This window comes from Wasmannia auropunctata, unplaced genomic scaffold, assembly GCF_000956235.1.
Source record: "Wasmannia auropunctata unplaced genomic scaffold, wasmannia.A_1.0 LD336078.1, whole genome shotgun sequence".
NCBI classification, from domain to species: Eukaryota; Metazoa; Arthropoda; class Insecta; order Hymenoptera; family Formicidae; genus Wasmannia; species Wasmannia auropunctata.
Window position 1 is genome coordinate 2,566,264 of NW_012026812.1, and position 24,473 is coordinate 2,590,736.

Below are 24,473 nucleotides of genomic sequence, written 5' to 3' on the forward strand. Positions count from 1 at the left end.
TATACTGCATAGAAAAATTTCATCGCAGTGCATAGAATTTGGAGTGCAAGTTAATTTATCAGCTTGTTACAAACGAGATTTATATACGTGTGCATCAATTTAGTTTCTCTATTTTCAAAGAGGTTCGTAAAACACTAGTGGCATAAATATTTCGCCATATACTTACACTCTAAGGCCCATTTTAGTAATTCGTTGTTGAAGTCGCTCGGCAATTCCAGGGTCTCAGGATCCCGCAGTGCTCGCATCCTCTCCACGAAATCGCTGGCTATCTCGCTGATCTGCTCCACGTGCACTTTGATTATTCGCGGTTGCAGCATGAACTGATTAACTTTTGATCGAATGTCTTGCCATGCTTTACCCTGACTGTAAAAAAGGCGAGCGGCTTTCTCAACGATATACGAAACATAACATCGTACGCTATTAATGTACCTATAGATTTTTCCCAATCACGGAATTTAACTAACGTTTTTAATTTAAAATTTTTTTTTTAAGAAAAGGGAAGTGTTTTTACTATCGCGTTTTCGTGTACTATGAAGAGATACAGTTAAGAATCAAGACATAGTCATGTATCTTGTAAGAAAAAGGATCTGTTGTCTTTCTCCCTTGATAATTACATTCCTTCCAATCTACATTCTACTAACCTTGTTGTGATGCCGTACTGCCCGTTGTAGATATGTTCCCTGTTCTTGCGATAGTAATGTAGAGTTTCCATAGTAATCCGCACCGGCCACTTGCCTTCCACCCGATACATTTTTTTGCACAGCTCCGGTGAGAATAGAAGGATGGTCGGTCGACGAAATCCTATCTTGTCCAATTTAACGATATCGCCGTACTCATCACGCAACATCCGTAATTGCGTTGAAACATCTTCCCTAGCATATTTACCTGCATCGTTTACACGTATACGCGAATTGATAAACAGAGGAAATATATTACGTTTGAACAATCGATACACTTGTTTAATATATATAACGCAATAATTATTCAAAATGCAAGTTGACATTCTCTTAAATAAATTTCTCGATATATTTATAAATCATATCGCGGCTATATATATGCCATCAATCGACATCTGATCTGATTTAAATATCGTAATTAAGTATTTGAACTCGAATAATCAAATAATAATAAAAATCTCAACGCGTATTTCGAACGTGCTTTGACGGCTCTTACCTATATATGGTAGGAATCTAAACCAATTGCCAAGCAAGGGCAACGCTTTTGGTCCAGGAATATCTTCGGTCGGCCGTGCGTATTGCATCTCGTTTATATTTTTCGTTTCATTATGTTCGATCGGACAAGTTATGACCGAATTTGCACGACACTGTTCCCTTGGTGGCAAACGCAAGCCACTGATTTTGCGAAAAAATCTGGCACGTGTCATATTTTATCGAATGCCTCTTGATTTTGTCGTTCTGCAAAAGTATCCACAATTGTTTTAAATGTCTAAATTCGAGATGGACGATATATTCAGGAACGGATGTTATAAGAATATCCTTATAGGAATAGATGTTACATATAAGAATCGTTAAAATTTTCCGTTCTCTCTGTTCGATCGCGCTCAGTATTGATTCTCCACACAGTTTGTTTGTATACTGTCACACTCGCGATTTCCGTTCGAATTCAAGATCTTCCCGTAGCAAGCTTTCCGTTCGCACTTTCCTTGAAGATTTTCTGCGTTCAAAATTATCGAACTTTAACGCTCATTAATTGTATTAATCACACCGCTCGCTTCGATTGTTAAAAGTTTAACTGGTGAACATCCTGACGACTATTTGTCATTTGCAAAGTCATGCCGCCTTAACGTGCGAATTAATCTTCCTGACATGTTTATCGGCATAACTCAAAATATTGTGGTATTCGTCGCTACCGAACGATCCCGCGAGATTATTGATTTAACGCGTTTTGTATGTGTGCAATTATTTATTTCGGCAACGAAATCATGTTTATTTGGCAAATATATAATTCGGAATATTAATTTAGACTAATGAAAAAATGTCGCGTATCCCGAGCGTCGAATTTAAAACACGAATAAAACTGTCGAACTTTTAATATATACTATATGTCGTAACACTGAGACATGAAAAACAACAAGATCGAAATTTAGACGTCTTTTAAGATCCTGTATATGTACAACGTACATCTATATTTTGCCATTGCCCTTAATTTTACACTTTCGGATTCTTGACTATGATCAATCGAATTATTAAACATCGAGCATCGACACGCGATAACCAGAGATTCTATAATTTATTCAAGCCCTACTGCTTTTGAATACGTTAATTGATATTATTCGCGCAGAAGGTTTAAGCTTTAATAGCTCTTTTATCGATAAAATTCCTAATTGCTTTTGATTCGGCTTCTGCTTAACAATCTAATTGAAATGGCATTCGTGTAATAGAAGGCATCGGGTACATTAAATCTCTCTGTTCTAAATCTCTCGATTCTTTTGATATAATCACTGCATCGAAGGGATATTAAACTCTCAATTCTTTCAAATAGGAGGCGTTAGCGAGGATTTATCTAATGATAATTGGAATTATATTCTTTGATTAGATCAAGCAAATTTTGTTGCAAACGTGATACATGACAATCGTGTAAATTTTTCCAAAATATTCACAATTTTTATTTTTTCACGTTATACTTAACGTTTGCACGTAGCTCACTGGTAAAATCCGTACAACCGGAAATATTAATTTTATGTCAAATGTAAAAGTTTATCTTCTACACCCACGGATATTGCCGGCCGCGAATTTTCTTTCCGGCAACCTTCAGCACGATTGAACTTCCAATTCCAACGACTGTCAACAATATACAGGTATTCACCTTCTTATTCTGCTGCTTAACTCTTCGGCCGGTTTTATAATATGCAGTGTAGTAAGTCGTAAGCCGTAAGAAATTGACTAATCACAATCGAGTGTAGTGAGATGAACAATCGACTCTGATTGGTCAATTCATCCTCATCGCTGTCGCTGTCGTAATCTAGGATAAATCGTATCAATATTATAAAATCGTATTATTTTACGAAAAGTCAGCATCGTTATTTGTATAGAAATTTTATAAAATTGCTAATTACAAAAGTATTTCCCTTAATTAATTCAACGTATCTACTGGCAAATAGAACATTAACTACTTGTTTTAGAAAAGAAAAGTAATTCGGCGGTATACTTCTCACCTGGTGTATCTACGGCCGTTAAGTGGAGCTGAACGCCACGCTTTTTCGTATCCATTGTCTTTTTTTTCTCGATAGGTGGTCTTAGCCATCCGATCTGCAAGTGAACAATGAATATTTATCACTTCCTCATCGAGATCGCAACGAGCGGTTTACCCACGATATAAGCCGATCAAATATTTTTCGCGTGTCAATAATTCGCGGAGAGCTTGCGGAAGTTTTTAGAAAGACCATCCGGTAGCACTATACATCCCCATTCTCCATCGCGATCAAATCGTTGTTATTCCCATTCCGCGCATAAATTCAATCGAGAGGGAAACTAACAGATCTGACGAGGATAGTCTAATTTTTAAGGATATCGCGTGTTTATAAATTAAAAAAAAAATCGCACCCGTCGCATCCGGAAATTGCCGATCTTTGCACAGGTCCCCGAGGAGGAGGCTGTTTACGAGCGTCGATTTGCCGAGATCGGTTTCACCCAGTACCATTGTAATGAACTCGCGCCTCCGTGCGACAAGTATAACGGCAGCCAAATGTCGACGCAAACGTACTACGACCGCGAGGGTGGCTCGCGTTCGTGAATGTCCCTTTGACTTGCGCACTGTCGACCGGTCGATCAATAGTCGACGTGCACCTACGATGCATTCCGGGCTGCACGCCGTGAAGAGGTTAAACCGAGAAAGCCGGGCGTGTTGCGTGCAGAATAAATAGCAACGTTATTAGTGTCCGTCGTCCCGCTAATGGTTATACGGACGGAAGAGCGGAAATGATTGTCCGACATCGGTTGACTGATGACGCGATGCTGCGGTGCGGCGGCTCCGCGCCGACAATCGCGCGTTGCGGTGCATGAATTCACGCCCGGCGACTGTGATACGGCGATCGTGAAAGAAAGGCTATAACACGGGGATCCCTTATCGTCACAGCGTGCAGGACCGAATTAGATTTGAATTCCTCGAGGAGAAGGAAAGGAAGATGTTAACGAAATTGCTGCACTAATGTCCCTCGACAATATTTCTTACGGTGTTATTAACGGCGCTTTTAAACGAACGCAGATGATTTATTTGTATTCAGCCTGTATATTCACGCTGAATAAATTAAATAATCCGACGCGCTAACGTTTAGCGTAATTTCAGATCTCTCCGCGAGAGAACATGATGAATTTTCGGATTTAACGGATTTGCCAACAATCGCCCGTAATTATTCGTAATGGCCTGTAAAATCGCGGGATGACATGAGATTTATTACATTTCCGCGCTCTGTGACTACAATTTCAATTAATTAATTGTTATTAATTATTTTCCGCGTGGCGTTACTTTTCAATGATAATAAATTATTCGGGCATTTAAACTGTGGGATCGCTTCTGATGTAACAGTTGAAACAGAGACAATTCAATAAAAAATTAAATTTATTGCGTAAAATGTAAAATAACAATCCATTGTAGAAAAGATGTGTGGACGCTCGAGTGTGTGTAGGTACTTGGAAGAGATTCTTCGTTCTCATCGCTCGGCCTTATTTTTTTATAAACGCCATTACGTCGTTGACGTCGTCTTTGGAGCCCAAGAAAATGGGCGATCTCTGATGAATGTTTTCCGGCACGATGTCTAGAATGTCAATTTTCCCGTTTGTCGCCAGACCGCCGGCTTTCTCGACTATGAAAGCCATCGGTATGCACTCGTACAGAAGTCGTAGCTGGAATTACGAAATTACGGAATCAATATCAGTGACATAATTGTTATTATTATAATTATAATTATTGATTTGACTTGTTGCAAAATTTCCATTTTTTAATACATGAGATAGCATAAATGAAAAGTGTTTAAAATGCTTTATGTAATTCATACGCGATGTGATGAAAATTGAAGTTTAATAATAAGTTAATTATCGGTAAATATGTTCTCTTGAAATTCTGACCCCGGTATCGGCCTTTTGATAGAGAGCTGCAATCGTGTGTTTACCGGAACGTGTAATATAATACGCAAAATCCGATAATATTTCATAGAAATTTACATAGAAATCACGAGTTGCCGCCGGGCAATCAATGTAAGTTCAAACTGGATATTTATACCGCGCCTAGATAAAATAATTTCTAAAGTCCGATACTTTCCTGCACGTTTATCGGACAGATGGTAGCGTAAACATTTGTTTAAAAGGCAAAGTTGCTGCAGTTAGTTATTTCATTACTCAATCCATCTGCGGTGATAAGCGCATCCGATAAGCGCGAGATCAGGATGTTTAGCAATAATCGAGGAGCGAAGAGAGAAAATATATATCGAGAAGAAAACGCGAAGATAAATGGGATAACGCGAATGGTGTAATACGCGACATATGTCGTAATACTGTTATGGCTCTCATATATCTGTCTCGATCTCTGTTTCGTCCTTTTTCTGTATGAAACAGTTAGCTCGCGCGCGATATAAAGTTGAGAAGTCATTATGAAATTATACCTTGCCGTTGGGATTGCTCTTGCTCGCGGGATATAAGAAGATACCGCCGTACTTAATTGTTCTGTGTACGTCGGCGACCATGGAGCCCACGTATCTGGCACTGTAGGGCTTCCCGGCTGCGGGATACTTCTTGGAATGTATATATTCCTTAATAGACGAGTCCCACGTGCTCTCGTTGCCTTCATTAATACTGCAAATAACCATAAGCGATTTCAGTGCGATCAATAATGACCTGATAGCGATGTAATCTCATCCATTACAAAATTAATTTGAATTTAACTTATCGAATATTCTAGCGAATCCGTGATTACGTAGACTGCGTCTGATTTCCTAATCTCTCGATAGCGCAACTCTTCGATACATTACTCGCGACGCGGATGTTAGCCGTTGTCTCATTCTTTCGTCTCTTTATCTTTCTTTGTAAATAGTTCTCCTTTCTGATTCCCCTACCTATATATATTGCCTCTGTCGGGCATACGCATGTTCTTCTCGGTCAGTATAAATTCCCCGATGGCCGGATCGTACGTGAATCCATTGACACCGTGGCCGATCGAGAGCACGATCATAGTCGCCGAGCCGTACAGAGCGTAGCCGGCCGCGACCAAGTTCCGTCCCGGTTGCAGCGCGGCCTGCAGCGTGGATTCCCCGGATCGTTTTTTGTAAATTCCAAAGATCGAGCCCACCGAGACCAGGCAGTCGATGTTGGACGAGCCGTCGAGCGGGTCGAAAGACACGACATATTTGCCGCTCTTCTCCGTTTCCACCTCGATGGCATGCTGGTTCTCCTCGCTCACGAGCACGCACGTGGTGAAGGAGGACGTTAGCATGTTGATGAAGAGCTCGTTGCTCAGAACGTCCAGCTTCTTGACTTCCTCGCCCTGAATATTGGTGTTGCCAGCGATGCCGTACCTATAGATAAATAAGGATACATCATGTGTAACAGCTGATTAGTGTATACCCAAAGGAGCGTTGCATAACCGATTATGACTGATGATAGGCTTAAAATACGTCGAATACACGATAAAAATATATGATAAAAATGTCAAATATTATTTAAAATAAAATGATTTTAAAAATTGCAATTGTTTCAAATAATATTAAATAATATAATATAATTTTAAAATAAAATTAAAAATTTTAATATTATAGCTTATGTCTTAATATATTTTTTATTTTATAATCAAATGTAGACAGAAATTTGAACGTTTAAGAACTTAGATCGTTTAGATTAGATAGACATTGAACATTTAAGGAAAGTCTTTAAAGATTTAAAAATTTTAAGAGAGAAATTTTAAATTTTAAGATTTAAAAATCTTAAGACTTTTTAAGACTTCAGTTTCAACGAAATAAAACGGTTCAGATTTTTTTACGATAAAATTATTTTTAAATTATAAGAGCTTGAAAAAAGAAGCCATTATTTAAAACATTGAGATAAATGCAATATTGTTTTTTGTAACATTTTTACTAGTATTTGAATAATAAATACATTGTAGAATATTATATAATTTTTTATTATTTATTTAATATATTATAGAATGGTTAGAAATGTGTGGGGGAGTAGCTATAATTTATTTATTAAGCTTTATTTATTCAGTCAGCTAATTTATTCAACAGACAATTATTCAGTACTATCATCAAAATGTTAAGATAGAAATTTTTAATTATATTATCTAAGATTTACTGATTTCATCACGGCTGTCTAATTCAGACTGTCTACTCAAGGCATAATTCGCGTTAGATTATTGATAAGCGAAGTTTGTTTCGGAATTCGATAGAGAGCGACCAGTCATGAAATTGTTTTATTCATGTCCGCGCGGTGTGCACAGGCACTGTAATAATGGGAAATCATTTATATGTTATTTACATGCAAGGTTACAGAATTGTCAGGGCGTAGAGATTAATGTTTACTGGCGTGTATTGGCAGCTTGAGCACGACGGTAAATGCACGAGACTATACCGCCGTCGAATACATTTGAATAAAATAGAGACGCGCGCGCCTGGTTTGAGGTGGCAGACGTTAGCCTCAGTTACGACACTGCGGAAACTTTACACCTACAACACACACGTATACACGTACATCAGTCCGTGCGCGGTGTCCACCGCGCGCTAAATTCTGACCGTTTTGTGCCGGATGAAAATGTAAAATCACATAAACTGCATCCGTATATATACGCTGGGGGCGGTAAATGTATGAAAATCCTCCATTTCGGTCACAAAATAATCTTGTAACTTAAAACCGTCGGAAGAGAGATATTTGCGCGATGCAAAATGTATATAGCCGTAAAACAGCGCCGAGTCTCGAACTTATGAAGATATATTACAAATTATAATTAGATTAATTTGAATATCTCGTAAAATGCCTCTATCTCTCTGCCGCCGTTTGAACGACGTGCCGTTTAGCGAACGAACGTCCAGTTTATGAGATCACGAAACGGTCTCCGCTTCTATCGCCCTGCTCCTTTTTCGTCTATTCGGCCACGCAAAAAGCGACGAATCGCGCACATTCGGCACATTCCACGCGCGTTACGCGCTCGCGTTTTTCTCGCTAACGTTGGCAAGGCTGTCTGCCGTCCCCGAAGACCCGAGGCCCCAGGCCTCGGGAAAACTCGCGTCGTTTACTCACATATTAGCGATACCGGCCTTCCTCACGGCCGAGCTGACAGCCTTTACGGCGGTCTGTATGCTATTCAACAGCTGCGTGAGATCGCCGGTCGCCGTTGGCACCTTGCGCTGCTCCGCCAGCACGAATCTGGTCAGTGTCATGCAGTCCGAATCCATGATCGTGTTATTCGATGACATCGCGGCGCGGTTCCCCCTGATCGAGCAGCTGGCAAACGAACGTTAGAGAACGAGGCTGTCCCGGCGGAGACTGAAAGCGACGATTTGGAGGCGCCGCGTTATATAAGATCCCGAGCTGGTCGGCGGGCACGTTATCGCGACAGTGTGAAAGCGGCATTTGATATTCGAGTTTCCGAACTCGCTCTTGCTCGCTCTATGAGCTTCTTCTGCGAGTGATACTATTTCACGATACGCGCTCGACCGCGAACGGTGATACGTGCCTTGATAAAGTCGTGCTTCGAGGCGCGCGCTTAAACGACACGATATATTATCGGGTGGGAAAACGAGAGATATCTCACTTATTATTTAATATTTGCTATTCCATAAATATCTACAAACAATCGATGCGCGGATTTGCATTCGCGTTGCTTGTGTTATGCAAAACAAAACGTGGGTAATCAGCGCTAGAGTTTATTTTCGGATGGTTTGAAGTCAGTTTTTGCGCACTGGAAATATACCATTGATTTACTTTTCCATGTTTTTCTCGCTTCACAGATTTGTTATTTTATTAATTCATTGACGCGCGGATAGTGAATTATATATATATATATATATATATATATATATAATTTGTTGAATTTAACGTGACCGGGCATCAGTTAGTCACGCGTTGGTTTTATAAAAGAGTAAATTCCTCGGAAAAACCGATAATCGCATAAAATAAGCGAACAATGACGTATTTAATACGTAAATTTTATTCGACAGTTGTTTCGTCGCTGGTTTTTCTCTGCATTTTATCTTACCCGTATTGCTTTTTTCCGCGCATTATTTTCATCTCTGTAACATATGTAAATATATTCGGTTCCGCTGCACACGCGGTCTTGTGAAAACGAAAACTAAACGCGATAGGCGTAAAAAAAATATTGCGGATATTCACACATCGCGCACGTAGCAATATTCTATTATCCGGCTGTATTATCGGGGTCGTGTAAACCGGAACTGGGTCGCATTAAGATTCGTTTCGCCGATTATGCATTACCCTTCCACGTGAAAATATATAGTGTCGCGCGTCATTCGACGTAACGTAAGAATGATTTTATTGCTTCCCACATCGCGAAACGTAAATCGATTTTCGTAAACTTGCCCTCGCATGTATACACGGGAGTATGTTCTTGGAATCCCGACCTGTATTTCAGACGTCTAAAGCACTATTATGCGGTTAATTCGAGTCCAAATTAATTCCTGAATGCGTCTCGCGATAGATAAGGCCTGCAGTGTCGTAGCTTTGTTGTAAATGCTGTTGTTACCGCTGTGTGCGGTATAATTAAACTAAATGGCATATAACGAAATTAGCGTCGGCGACGACGTTAGATCGATCGAATCGTGTTCGCCTAAATAACGGCAATTTATCGGACCTGTGTATGTGTGTGTGTGTATGCAGTGACCATTCTACGTTACAAATTATCTCCATTTATCTCTCCTACAATTTTATCTAGAATCTTTTATCAATAGTGTGAGCGATAAATATTTGATGAAACAACCATCAACACTGATAAATATTTTTAGCTTTATTGTCATTATAAATACGTATAAAATAGTATCATAATATGCTTTCCCCAAGGCTATCGAATAAAAGATAAGTATGAAAAGGTACGTTGGTGTTTGCTAAAGAAAATTTCAACAATACGTACAATTTATAGCTTTATATCTCTCGTATTTTTATGCCATTTAAACGCGAGCGCGCACACATGCGCGACCGCTTTTCTACGAGCTTGCTAAAAATTTGTAGCTTTCGCGCTAAAAAATTCCGGTGAAATGTCGCACTTTCTGTCCTCGGGCGTAGATTAAAATTGTAAGAATTGTGGTTGGTCGATGTCTCATCTTCTCCACTTCTCGGTCGGGTTTCTTCGGTTAGACGCTTGTGCAACCAGCGGCTGCACAGACATTTGTCGTAATTATTAAAGGGAAAAAATTGCGCAAGACGTCGGCAGGACACCTTTCTGGACCGCTTTCTCCGTGGTGACACGTGGATCGATTTCGTGGAAAGATTTGGTAACGATCTACAAGTCGATGAGCTTGAATTGCAACGGTGTCGTCACATTGTTTATAAATCGGCTTTCTATCTCGAGCGGTCCGTGATGCCATTCGATCCGGAAATTTCGTATGACCTAAATAAAACAAAAACGCATCTTCAGTACATTTCCTTCGCAGTTTGCACCACGAGCGCGATCCGATGGGTGATAAGCGAACGTCGCGTCCTCACGGCTTTTCCGCTCGCGGGGAATCATTTCGAAAATCAGCCATTCAATTGAAAAGCGTGGTTTCGAGACTCGTAATTTTCACTATATAGAGCATTCTTTGCTTTCTGTGTAAAGACTGTCTCTAAAAAATAAAATCTGTCTGGCACGCGTGTAAAGAGCAAGTATTTTGTACATATATTAATAAAATAATATGTAGTACATAAAACTATATGTAGTAAATATTCGAGTATTTTGTAGAATGTAGATGAATGTATGCGCGAGTATTAACCAGAATTGAATGTAGACATTTCTGTTAACGTTTACATTAAAATTGTCAGGACGAGTCACGGAGTCACGCTTCTCAATTCTTCACGGAGGAGAGGGAACGGCGCCAACGCGGAGAATCCGCGAGAATATTTAGCTTTCCAGGAATTCATACTTAAGCGCAACATCGTTATTTCACTGCCGTGCACATTCACGCGTAGTCCGGCGCGGCGCTTCAAGAGAATATCTGCATATTATGCAAGCGTGTCGTCTGTACCTGTTATTATCTTAGCGCGCGATATACTTTTGCGCGCGTGCTCGTTTAAACCTCTCAACTTATTAAACATTTGTGCTTATCGCGTATGAATAAAACATCGATGTAAAGAAGGGCCCCTTCTTGCGGGACACGCGAGTGAATTGTAAACAAAAAATCGGTTTTTCTAGCTACACTCATTTAAAGGACGCTTACATTCGCTCCGGCCTGTTCGTACGAAAGCGCGCGCGAACGAGTGAAATGCAGTGAGATTAACAGAACATTCACTGAACACAATGGTAGTTTTCTTTCATTTCTTGCCATTTTCTCTTAAACGACGAACAGCGGAAGAAAATTGTGTCTCTAGCATGAATATACAAGCTAGATAATTTACTTAATTAAATTGCTTAATATTTAAAAAATATAAAAATAGAAAAAATATTAGTAGATGAGTTTGTTACTTGATTGGCAGTATGCCATTTATATTATGTTTAGATATTCGTATTAATCAGTTTTTGTCAAGCTGTCTTAACCGTTTTGACCGTAAAATTTGGGGCACGTGCAGGAATGAAATGCAAGACGTTTTTGGCACCGTTATCTCCTAACGTAAGACACATTATTTCGAAATAGAAATCAGGTTATCGTTATCTGGCGGACTGAATCCCGCGGGCAATAGAATTGCCAGTAGGACGGGCAAGTTTACGAACTGTCAAGAGCAACGTCTCGAGCTCCATTTCGGCGAATCGTCGACCGATGCAGGTGCGAGGGCCGAATCCGAAAGGCATGTACGCGAAGGGATGCGCCTCCTTGGCTGATGGAAACTCCGTGTTGCCCCGCAACCACCTCTCGGGAATATATTCCTCCGTTCGCGAAAACTGCGTGGGCTTTTGCGCGATCAGAGAATGACAAGCGGCGACATCGAACTGACGGCATAGAAAAGAGGACCATTGAGAACGTGATTTCATTGATGCAGCTTGTTTGTGCGACATTTGTACCCGATAAATTTATGAATCCTTCGTGTAATTTAGAGTGAATTTTCTCTTAACATTGTTGAAATATATTGATAGCTTAATTAAATGAATGGATGGAAATAATTTTTTGCGGATTAATAAACAATTTAACCGCAATTATATAAATATTATAGCCATTAATTAGATTGAGAACGCGCGATTTTGTTGATGCAGTTTGTTTCGCGACATTTATATCCGATTTTATAAATTCTTTATGTAATTTAGAGTGAATTTTCTCTTAACAATGCTGAAATATATTGATATAGCTTATTAAATGAACGAATGGAAATAAATTTTTACGGGCTAATAAACAATTCAACCAAAATTATATAAATATTATAGTCATTAATTAAATTGAACGCGATTTCGTTAATGCACCTTGTGTTTCACGTCATTTATACTCGATAAATTTATGATTCCTTTGTGTGATTCAAAGTGAATTTTCTCTTAACAATATTGCTAAAATATATTGAGTTTAATTGTATAAACGACTAGAAATAATCTTTTTGCGAATTAATCAATAATTCAAAGATAAGGTATAAATATTGTAGTCATAAACATTGTACTAGTTCATTAATTAGATACTGATATTATATTAAATCCTAATTGTAAATATCAAATTAAAAGTAAAAAAAATGCCACGCACCCCTGCTGGTATTTTGTATCCTCCTATGCAAACGTCCGTTTGCATAGTTCTAAGATTGCCTACAGCGATGGGGAACAATCGAAGGACTTCCTTGATACAGGCCTTAGAATATCTCGTCTGATTTAATATGTCCGGCGTGACGGGTGATGTTTTGTCCGGTAACACGGATATTGCTTCTTCCCGCAGTTTTTCCTGTTTCTCCGGATTATTTGCGATGTAATATAACAAACTGGCGGACACGTTGCCAGTCTATAACAAATCGTTACTTAATCTTGTATACAGTCCTATTTCTAGAATTTCGATATACCTAACTAATAGAATTATTTCTCTTTCTCGAAGCATTTCCGCTGAACTTAAAGAAAAATTCTTTATCGGTTATAAATATACAAGAACTAGAAGTTTCGAAAATAAATATACAGGATAGATATACGAAGTATACAACGTTACGTTTTCGAAAAAGAAGGGAAAGCGAATTTTTTATTTTTCATTTCGTTCGCAGAAGATCGAGCTATTAAAGATGTTTTGAAGAGTCGGAATCTCGCACTTACCGTGTCAACACCAGCCGTAAGCATATCGAGCGCCATTACCTGTGCCGTTTGCTTGTCGATCCGCAAAAGTTTCTCTAATATACTACGATTATGCAGATTTGTGCTATCGTCCATTGTCTCGTATTTGGCCTTAGCCCGCTCGATGTGTTTCGTGGCAATTCTAAAAGAAACCGTAAGTATAAGATTGCGCAAATAAATAAAAAGACGACTACGGCGAGTCGTGTTTTGAAACTTTGTTACGTGCAGGATGAATTATGCGCGGGCATAATGAAACGGTAGATAACGGTAGAATGACCTAGAATGTTAAATTTTATTCGCAACAGAAAGTAATTAACACGAGACATCTCACACGAAACATTATTGATAACTAACTTCGATACGAGAATGCCGGGAAAACATATATCGAGCATTACAGTAATGACGACACGAAGTAACAAGTTCGCGTATATATTCGCGTGGGAGTTACGGAGTAATATGCTGACGTAGTAGTGTAACGAGTATAAGTTTCAATATTTACCCATTAAGCGTATCCAGCGCGCGGAAGAACTTCTTGAGATTCCGCGTATTGTATACCTTCCACAGAGACAGCTGAACTTCCATGCTGTACATGAGATCGAACATCTCGCGTACGCAATTAATCATTATTTGCGGCTCCGAGTCCGCGGCGAGATTAGAGTCCAAGCACCCTAGCCGGCAATCCAGCGCGATCGAACATATTGCTGTTAATTACATAACGATAAAGTGATCGTCACGTCAACGACGAGTTTTAATAGTGAAATGTAGAGCGACGGGTGTATTTTTAACTTTCGACCGTATCTCTTGTCGCATCGTTGATAAATGCATTACGATCCACTCGAATGTACAGCGCCGCGGTGCAGCATTGAATTTGGAGTGCGAGCTAATTTATCAGCTCCATTGTTACAAGTGAGACTTATATATGTATACGAATATACGTGCACATCATTCTAGGTGCTCCATTTTCGAAGAGGAGCGCAAAACGTCAGCGGCGCAAATATCTCGCCACTACAGCCCCATACCCTCGCGTCGCTTTACTTACACTCTAAGGCCCACTTTAGCAATTCGTTGTTGAACCCCTTCGGCAGTTCCAAGGTCTCGGAATCCCGCAGCGCTCGCATCTTCTTCACGAAGTCGCCGGTCACCTCGCTGATCTGCGCCACGTGCGCCTTGACCGTTCGCGGTTGCATCATGTACGGATTGACTTTCGATCGAAAGTCGTGCCATATTTTGCCCTGGCTGAAAGCAGAACAGCCACCCTTTTCAGCGAGAGACGAGATGTTACATCGTACGCAATTTATATAGGCCTCCGTGTTTGGCCTCCGTGGCCTCTCTAGGTATACACTCGCCGGACTATCGACCGTACAGGACACAGGAGAGACCAGCAAGATAGAGATGGCGAGATGGAAAGAGATAGATAGAGAGAGAGAGAGAGAGAGAGAGAGAGAGAGAGAGAGAGAGAGAGAGTTAGGATAGCGATGGGGAGGAGGGTTGCTTCGTCAGCTCGTGTTCCCGTATTCTGACGAATTTTCGGGATATCGACGACCTTCGCGCTTGACCATATATGTAGATATCTGACGTACTACGCCGAAAACGTCTGCCCTTATTCACGTTGAAATCACGAAAATCACGTAATAACTATACGTTATTAATCTAATAATTCAGTACAACATAACTGTCTACTTCAGAACTATAGCCGCTAGTGCACAGATCGTATAGATTGTTGAAGCGAGATCTGAGATAAGCAGTAGAATATTGCGATTCGTGAGCTGAAAAGACCGTTTAATGAAATCGTACCGTGCACTTTTTCCATTTTCAGATTTTTTTTTAATATTTTAATAATAGACGGATAAGAGGAAGCACAGCAAAACTAGGGCGTTCTTTGTACGTACACACACACACACACACGCACATGCACACACACACACACACACACACACACACATTTATAGATATCTATCCAGCTATGGAACTTAACGAGCTTCTTTCCAAGTAATTCTATTCCGGAATTTTAGAATCTTAAGATTTTAAGAATTTTTTTTTTAAATCTTTATTATCGCATCTTAGAGAATTCTATGAAAAGATACGGTTGGAGATCAAGGCACAGTCTTGTATTTTGTAAGGAAAAAGAGACAATCCCCTTTCTCTCTTGATGATTACATTTTTTCAAAAGCATTCTACTGACCTTGTTGCGAGGCCGTACTGCCCGTTGTAGATATGTTCCCTGTTCTTGCGATAGTAATGTAGAGTCTCCATAGCAATTCGCTGCGGCCACGTGCCTTCCATCCGATACATTTTTTCGCATAACTCCGGTGAGAACAGAAAGATGAGCGATCGGCGAAATCCTATCTGGTCTAATTTAACGATATCGCCGTACTGATCATGCATCATCCGTAATTGTGTTACAGCATCTGCTTTGCTATATTCACCTGCATCGTTTAACACCAATTAATGCCATTTATTGGTGCGTGATTTAAGAAATAGAAACATATTACGTTTAAACAATTGATACACTTTAATAGATATACAGGGTGTCCCGAAATTCGCGAATAAAAATATCAAATATAGCACGAAAGTTTTCGAAAAATTAAGTAAAAAATTATTTGGCAATTTTTAATTTAAGCAGTAGTTTTTAAGCAATAGTTTTTAAGCAGTACTTTCTAAGATATAACAGTTTAAATTTAGCCAATTATGGATTACGATTAAACGAAAACATGTCCGTCAGCACGTCGATAGTGTTAGTGATCGCGCACTTCACGCGAGTATTAATCTATAATTGGCTAAATTTAAACTCATATCTCAGAGACTGTTGCTTAAAATAAAAATTTACAAATAACTTTTTACTTATTTTTTCAAAGACTTTGTTGCTATGCTATTTTGATTTGCGAATTTCGGAACACCTGTATAACAAAAAAAAATCTTTCGAGATGCAAATTTATAACATTCTATTAAATAAATTTCTCTATATTATTAATTATATCACGACATATGCATGCCATCACCGTCTAATTGATTTAAATGTCGTGTTTAAGTTTGAACTCGAATAAATCCATTAACGATAAAAATCTCGGCACGCGTTTTGAATACGCTTTGAGACGAGAGACCTCTTACCTATGTATGGTAGGAATCTGAACCAATTGCCAAGCAAAGGCAACGCTTTCGGGCCGGGAATATCTTTGGTCGGCCGCGCATATTGCATTTCGTTGTTCACATCTTTCGTTTCGTTATGTTCGATCGGATATGCCACGACCGACTTTGCACGACATTGCACCTTTGACGAAAACCACGAGCCATTGATTTTGTGAATAAGAAATCTGGTACGTATCATAGTTCACCGGATGCCTCTTGACTTTTTTAACGTTCTGCAAAAGTGTATCCACAACTGTTTATACCTCGTCGTAAACGATAGACGATTGCCGCACCAAACGCAAGTTATCTCGCGAAATTATCAATTCAACGCGTTCAATATGTATGCAGTTACGTTTGGCAGTTATTTATGGCAACGAAACTATGTTTTTTCAGCAAATATATGATTCCGAATATTAGTTTAGAAAACTAATGGAAAAATATCGCGTGCCCCGCGCGTCGAATTTAAAATACGAATAAAACTGTCGAACTTGTACACGTCGTAGTGAAACATGACAGACCAAGATCAGAATTTTAATCTCGAGTAAGAGGTGGGGGAATTACCGCGGAGTTTATGCTATTTAGTGACAAAGAGGGGGTTAATTCTTTGACTGTGCCGCGTGTAAAATTACTGCAGTTGTTTAAAATTAATGTTTGCGGGTGCAGCGAGTCTAAAATGGAGAAGACATAAATATACAAAGTCGGACGAGCGCTTGAGGTTTATTAAACAATAAAGAATAATTTAATCAACTTACTAAATGGATATTACACAATACCATTTTGTATCGCTCAAATTTACTCCTCAATTTCTCTATTAATTAACACTAAACGTAAACAAGGAGGGACTTATTTGCTCGAAATTGCTTTTTATCGTAGAGCTCGCAATCTTAATTACACGTACGGCACAAAGCGCTCGCGGCCAAAGGGTTAAAGACGATGTAGCGACCGCCTTGATATTTACAAGGCGGTCGTTCGTCTTGGGCTAACATTCAATTCGGGCGTTGTATGGGTTGTAAAGCATGCGACGCCGACGGAGGGATTTTCCGAGAGATATCGAGTTATGGTCCCGGGGAGACTCCGGCGCTGCCGCCGCTGGACCGAAACACGCGAACGCGCCTCTATATCGACATACGTCAGCCCACGTTATAGCACGAACAAGCTACGACCGATGATGACGACGACGACGACGATGAACCGAACGCCCCGTTTTTCACCCTCTCCCCGTGCTCGTTTCCCGTCCGACATTTTCCCGTCTTAGCTTAACCCTCAGACGTCGGAAATACTTTCAATCCGGAGAGTGACGAAAATAGGTCATATTTCACCCCTTCCTCCCTCCGTGGCCGCCCCGTGGCACGACAGGTTTGTTATTACAAGTTCCAAATGCAGGAAACGCCTGATGAAGCAACTTCTGCCGTGTAACTTTTACCTATCGCGGTTTTTTCTTCCTTTTTTCTCTACCCTTTCTTCTTCTTTTTTTGTTGTGTTCGGAGAAAAATGACGCAGCCTTTCGAAGGCTCGAAGCGTCTTTAATGAGTCGAGATCGGTCGAACTGGTCGGCATTCAGACGACGAAAGGCACAGTGAATGTTCTAAATACTTCTTCGACAATTATTTCGGTATTTTTTGCCACGTGAAATATGGAAATTTACTATCTGAATTAACAAAATACTGAATGATTTTTAGTTTTTTTACGCTGCGATTTGCTGAACACTGCGCATCTTCTTGATCATATCTATTCGTACAAAACTCGATGGCATGCGAGCGTTTGGTTTTAAAATATCAGCTAATAAATTTTGTTTATAATAGCAATATATTATTAATGTGTTTTACAAATTGCAAAATTTAATGCAATATAAGATATAATACAATATAATGTATAAGAATATATCGCAAAGTCATGTAAATCGACCCGCTTAATTATCTTATCTTTTTATTGCTCAAAAATTACTTTCATGTTTTTATAACAACGTATATATTGCGCCGTGTATTTATAGATTATTTTATGTATTTGAATTTAAGGCGATCCTAAAGTCGTCTGTTTTATCAATCAAAAGTGATTATTTTCTAGCAGATAAAACATAATTAAAGGCAACAGATTTAATAACTTTCTCCACGATTAAAATATAGGTTATCAATCTAGTTTCGGTTGATATTATGCTGAGAATAAAAAAAATTTAAGACATTTAGATCTCCGTTATCTTTTCTTATTGTTAGTCCAATATGGCATCTATAGAGTTGTTAACGTGCCAATATTTGTTTCGTACAAAAATTTGGCAGTTTGTTGATACAAAATGATACCAACCGGAACTGCGATGTGCAAACAATGTTGAGTTCATAGAATTAGACTTGGATGTTTAATAAAAAAGATGCATATGCTTGAAAATTTGTTATGATGTGTGCGATATTCATAGGATAGTAAACTAGAGCACATCACTATACACTACTACATCAATATCACACGCATATATATTCACAAATCGTCGATAAATCAACGACATTTTTGGAGTTTGATCTCCAGTTTAGGCTCGCCTTAATGATTTAAAGTAACCGAGATATCATAAGAATTACTTAGATTCCGCATATTGCAACCACTTATCGTTCGTACAGTCGTATTCGAGCGCAATAATAGAATTTTAAAAGCAACAGTGTTCGCGGTATATTACGCACTCGCCTAACGCTGTCGTCAATTGTGACAAAATGTGCACTTACACAATCGAGCGTAATCGAACAATCTTGCACGGGTGCGCGCGTATCTCACTTCCGTAGACTCGACGATTCCTTCTATCGACACGTGCCACTTCCGGTTGGACCACTTCGCACAGTGAATGAAAATCGGTTTGCCCGTCTTCTATAGATAAATTCTATAATATAGATGTGTTTATATATAATTATAACAAAGTTAGAGAGAGAGCGCAACAGAATTTTTCATCACCGCACACATCCGTTATACGAACCGTCGTTTTATTGCGTCGAACTCATTGTGACTTAGCCCGATGCGGAATGTAGAGAAAAAAGGTCGAAGTTTCCCCTGAGGTTATGCGATCGCGACTTTATCTAACCGAATGGTCTCTCTGACGTATTGCTTGGTACACTTGCACTTGAACGCGGATGATCAATCGGCAAGGTTGCGGCATTACGCTGAATGAGGCTTTTCTCATACAGTCACTTTAGTACGATAGAGATACCAATTTTTGCTGCTATTATTTGCGCAAGGAATAACACACGAAACGGTTCTCGCGATAACTACAATTATGTCGAAGAAATGCGATTTAACCTTGTTTTACCTGCAGTGATATTCAATTTAATTACAGTTAGCTGGTAGATCAACATCCGCATGTATTATCGCAAATTGATAACGTTAGATAATATTATCGCCATGATGATATGACATTATCTTTCATTATCTAAGGTGCAGAATTTTTTGTGAACCAGTTACACTGACTCTTCGTGCACTATGAATGTAGAAAGCCATTATGATGGTTCTCCGTAACAAAAGGGTTAATCGTTGCACTCCGCCAGCTTTCTCCCCTTTTTTTTTTCCTTTTTTTGTATCGATATGCAGGACAATAACTGACCGACTTCTCGTGCCCCAGGCCCCAGGAAAAGGATAACAATAGCACAAATATCTGAAAATTTTTATTGTACAATGTTTTATATCTACAACACGATGCGTCTTAATAACGATACATCGCTTTGCGAAAACAATGAAAATATCGCATGGGATGAATGTGGACGTGTCTGCGTAATTCTGAAAGGTTATCGCGTGTATTTAAGAGAAACGCGCGTTAGACGTTTAATCTCGGTCGTGAGCTCGCAATTCGCAGTCAGCACGCGACGTGGAATAAAATGACTTCTGACACTTTGATAATGTAGATGCCATGATGCAAGTTTTCGCCGAGGGAAGGATAATCTAAGCGCAGCGATATAAATTTTCGTTAAGAACGCGTGTCTACCCGTTCAAGAACCGAAACTCGATCAAGAATCGCGTGGCAGAAATCTGGGACACCTCATGTATTTTTACGTAATCCCGCTCCTTGCACGAAACTCGTATACACGCGCTTGTACAAAGAGACATACATCTAGATTAACAGAAAGATGAAATAATAACGGAAAGAAAGACTTTTTTCGCATAATTATTCTCGTGTTGTAAAATTTTCTTTACAGAATTCTTTACAGAATTTATTAATTTCTACCAGTATTACCAGTATTTGCTATTATTATTATTATTATTATTATTATTATTATTATTGCATTTCGACCTATTTGATAAATTTTTTAATTAAAAAGAAATTTAAAGGAAGTTACCGTCATTACGTCAAATTATATGGTGTGCGAAAAAAGAGCAGCCTCGAGGATCTCTAGATGTTCGTTCGTATTCATTATATTATAGGCGTGAATTCACGTTTGGTCTCTCATTACGGATTTTCACACCTCCGGTTAGCTCGAGGGTGAGAAACGGGGGGAGGCGAACGAACACTCTATTTATGTATGTACATACCGATAACTGAAAGTGACCGAGTTTCAGGTCTAACCGATTCAGTGGCGATCATAATGACAGTGTCGAAAACGGCATTTGACATTCGCGAAGTGTCAAAAATGGGCATTCATTGACATTCGGATGAACGAAAGTTCGAATGTCGCATTGAATGCCGGGCCAGAATTTTTCCTACAAAAGACATTAATAATCTCGCGTTCGTAATAATTATGAAAACTAGTAGGGTAGTTTTATTAAGTCGCATTAACGTTTATTAATGAATCGCCAAGTGGATAAATATATTTCATTTATCAATGGCACTGTGTATGTATGTATAGCTCATTGAAATCGGGCGTGCTTGGTGAGATCGGTGACGCGTGTTGTGGTACACGGGGATGTTGGGACCGAGAGGAGCCGGTGGCGCCGACGTCGCGTCGTCGACGTCGTCGTCGTCGTCGGTAGCGGTGGTGGTAGCGGCCGCAGCTGCGGTGGCGGCAGCAGCGCAGGAAAGAGCTTGCGAGAGAGAGGCGAAAGATGTATAGAAAATCTGGCGGCGGGCTGGGCGTCGCGGGGCGGTGAATGACGTCACGTTGCTAAAGCGACGCAGCAACGCGAGGCGTCTGCGTGGGTCGGTGGGTGTCTGGGGGTCCGGGATCAATAGCGCCAGCAACCAGGTAGTAGGTATGGGTGCATGTAGCTTTCTCCACGGTGGCAGTCCAGGAGACGAACCTCGCGAGGTAGGACACTTTACGAGTCGAGCGAGAGAGAGATAGAGAGCGCGAGAAAGCGAGGGAGAAAGAGAGAGAAGAGAGACAGTTGGATAGAGAGAGAGGAAGAGAGTTCGGCGGCCTGTCAGAGTGTCGTGCCGGAGAAGAGCGGCGCTATGCCAGTGATCGAGCGTAGCAGCGGGGTGTCCAGCGTTTAGAACTGTCAGCCTCTCCAGGTAAGGGTCCAGCGACAGCCTCTCCGCCGTCCTGTCCCGACCTCGACGGCTGCGTGCCATCGGCCCGCAAGCGGCACGCGAACCGTGTGCCTTCCGCGATCTCATCCGCGGCGCGACGTCCGCGCGAGAGAATCACGTCTCGGGGAATCCCCGGGGCTCTCGCGGTACTCTCGGGAGTGGAGAACGAGTTGAACGGGCGCGCGATAGGTCGTTCTGTAGGTCGATTGAGACGGCGTGTAAGATCCAAGTGGGAGCGCGAAGCGGAAGAAGGCGAACGACTGCGAAAGAGTATAGATAGATAAATAGATAGAAGGAATGAAAAAGAGAGAGGAGGGGAGGAGGAAGAAAGAGTGAATGCGAGAGAAGGCTCACGGGGACAAGTGAGATAGATTGGCGGATAGATTGGATAAGTATGCACGCATGCACGCACGCACGCACGCATGCAGTTCGGTAGGTGACACGGGATGGACGGGCAGAGGTTGATAGATGGTCCGATGGACCCGATGGGCGGATCGACGGCAACGCCGAAACGGACGGGACGGACAGATAAATATGGGCAATTGGCAGAACGGAAAGACGGATTTGCAGATACGAACGTAACGGAATACGAGTGAACGGATTGATGGGTCAATCGTTCGACGCTGCCGAAGATTCGCGCGACCAGAAAACTGCATCTCCTCGTGCAAGATCTCGATCCGTCGTTACGCGCAATCTAACGCGTAATCTACCGGATAAATGTATATTTCGTTTTTTTTATTTTCCGTGTGTTTATTTGAATGCAACGGAAAGTAATAAATATTTCAGCGATCATAATTCCTTAGATATTCACTATATATTTGTATATCTATAAAACTAAATTGATGAACTCGAAAGAGAGAAAAAAATGACACATTAGAGATATATGTGTATAATTCTGGGACAAACTATAAATACTTGGATTTTTATCATTCCATGCTAATTTCGTTTTTCTGTTGGATTTCGCGTAACGATAAGCATGACGTATGTATATTTCGCCATTAAGGTTACATCAAGATTGATAAATTGCGGGGACGTGTCAAATATACGGTGCCATTAAACTACGGCGCAGATGCATTTTCGAGCGCTTTATTTACCCTCTATCAAATTGGCTTTTACCAATCGATGACTGATCGCGTTGATGATCCGTAATTTTGCGCGATAAGCTAATCTGTCGCACGGATGAAATCCATGTGCATTCGTTTAGGGCATTACTCTGCGATAATAATGAAAGAGACAGAAATACAGACTGCAAACTCGCGAGAGGAGAGAGAGAGAGCGAGAGAGAGAAAATGTGTCGTAAATCGCTTACCTGCCCTCCCCTCCTCGGTAACCTGCCCGCACGCTCTTCTTCTTTGTCACCATTTGTCAGCACCGTACCTAAATTATGAGTTATGGTGTCCGCGTGGTCTATTCATGTAGCTTCGGTATGAAGGCAAGGTCTATTAGAACTTCAGAAGAGGTCGATATTCTTAATACACTCGCGGCAAATCTCACTGACATTCGGAACGAGTTGGCAGAAATCCTTTATTTGAATACTTGTACAGATCACAGCAAGTTTCACGTAGCTTCTTCCTCTCATTCCTTCGCGCGAATTTCTCTGAAGAATACGACTCTACTTCGGAATTTCCTTTTCCAATGCGCGTCGTTCCGGGCGATGAGCTAATTCAATTTCGTGATTTCCAGCCCCCACTTTAAGTATTTATGGATTACTATGGTGAAATTGGTAGAAGCTGCTCGTTATTACATCCGCCGACGAAATGCTAATTCCCCGACGATACCGTGTTAGCGAAGCGGACTGTAATTCGACAACGAACGGAGATAGATATTGCGTGTCGATAAGGCTGGCTCTCGTGCCATCCCCGATGCCGCGAACGACATTGACATTGCTGATACTGAAAAGGACCTCTTGTTACGTACTTGCCGGCTCACTTGTTTGCCGTTCGCGTACGGACTTCGTCAGCCGCAATCACGCTTAATCATTTTCCTCTTGCCTCCTGCATCCTCCACGTCCGGGATAAAGTCCGTCAAAATAATTTTCGCGTCGGCGTACTTCGTCGTCCGTCAATTACCAATTACTCGAGCAGCAAATAGACTAGTGCGTAGAATTCTGATGGCGGAAGTCGTGAGATAGCAAAGATCCGTCCATTAAAAACGTGACATGCGCTACAGATGAATATTTGCACAAGATTCATCTACAGGTTTAATTCTCTCAATTCCGAGGGATAGTCACACGATTAAAAATGAGTATCTAAATTGTGATAAATTCTTGATTAAGTAAGAAGAAACCTAGTATCTCTTTGCGAGCCTATAGATAATTTTTTAATTAAAATTCAAAATTTATGCAATTTCGACAACAGTAATGTGTGGGAGAAAGCAGGTTTAACTCTTTCAGTTCCGAGAGATAGTCACTCGATTAAAAATAAGTATTTAAAATTGTGATAAATCCTTGCTTAGATAAGAAGACACCTTGCAGAAGTACCCCAGTATCTTTTTGCGAGCCTATAGATAATTCTTTAATTAAAATTCAAAATTTATGCAATAT

General features: G+C 40.4%; 4 protein-coding genes across 13 annotated transcripts in view; 1 reads left to right on the forward strand and 3 right to left on the reverse strand.

Moving 5' to 3' along the window:
* LOC105448901 (cytochrome P450 CYP12A2-like) overlaps nt 1-4,469 on the reverse strand; it is a 7,719-nt gene extending 3,250 nt beyond the window's left edge. Inside the window, exons 1-7 of one of the 5 annotated variants that reach the window (XM_011687754.1) lie at nt 3,564-4,469; nt 3,176-3,269; nt 2,735-2,982; nt 1,517-1,674; nt 1,174-1,415; nt 642-885; nt 167-363 (exon numbers count right to left, since the gene is read on the reverse strand). In XM_011687754.1, coding sequence (XP_011686056.1) covers nt 167-363; nt 642-885; nt 1,174-1,384 — 652 coding nt within the window. In that variant the 5' untranslated portion in view covers nt 1,385-1,415; nt 1,517-1,674; nt 2,735-2,982; nt 3,176-3,269; nt 3,564-4,469. The other 4 variants (XM_011687755.1, XM_011687753.1, XM_011687757.1 and 1 more) reach the window with 4 other exon arrangements.
* Nucleotides 4,470-4,560: 91 nt separating this feature from the next.
* On the reverse strand, nt 4,561-8,573 carry LOC105448900 (fructose-1,6-bisphosphatase 1). The gene is made up of 4 exons (XM_011687752.1): nt 8,241-8,573; nt 6,068-6,526; nt 5,618-5,807; nt 4,561-4,862 (listed from the first exon to the last, which is right to left on the reverse strand). Exons 1-4 carry the CDS (start codon nt 8,414-8,416, stop codon nt 4,683-4,685), a joined length of 1,005 nt encoding a protein of 334 aa, XP_011686054.1. The 5' UTR covers nt 8,417-8,573; the 3' UTR covers nt 4,561-4,682.
* Nucleotides 8,574-9,940: 1,367 nt separating this feature from the next.
* On the reverse strand, nt 9,941-23,839 carry LOC105448906 (cytochrome P450 CYP12A2-like). 3 transcript variants are annotated; one of them, XM_011687765.1, is made up of 11 exons: nt 23,241-23,839; nt 19,451-20,122; nt 19,206-19,344; nt 16,483-16,733; nt 15,557-15,800; nt 14,414-14,610; nt 13,874-14,075; nt 13,357-13,516; nt 12,809-13,057; nt 11,860-12,075; nt 9,941-10,563 (listed from the first exon to the last, which is right to left on the reverse strand). In XM_011687765.1, the coding sequence occupies exons 4-11, from the start codon at nt 16,697-16,699 to the stop codon at nt 10,456-10,458; spliced, it is 1,593 nt and encodes a 530-aa protein (XP_011686067.1). In that variant the 5' UTR covers nt 16,700-16,733; nt 19,206-19,344; nt 19,451-20,122; nt 23,241-23,839; the 3' UTR covers nt 9,941-10,455. The 3 variants fall into 3 exon arrangements, with proteins under 3 accessions (XP_011686067.1, XP_011686066.1, XP_011686068.1); XM_011687764.1 differs by having other exon boundaries at nt 19,206-19,357; XM_011687766.1 differs by lacking the exons at nt 19,206-19,344; nt 19,451-20,122.
* Nucleotides 21,479-24,473, forward strand: part of LOC105448904 (glutamate-gated chloride channel) — a 35,756-nt gene continuing 32,761 nt past the window's right edge. For all 4 annotated transcript variants that reach the window (XM_011687761.1, XM_011687759.1, XM_011687763.1 and 1 more), the window contains exon 1: nt 21,479-21,913. The gene's annotated coding sequence lies outside the window, so the exon portion shown is untranslated. The remainder of the gene's footprint in view (nt 21,914-24,473) is intronic.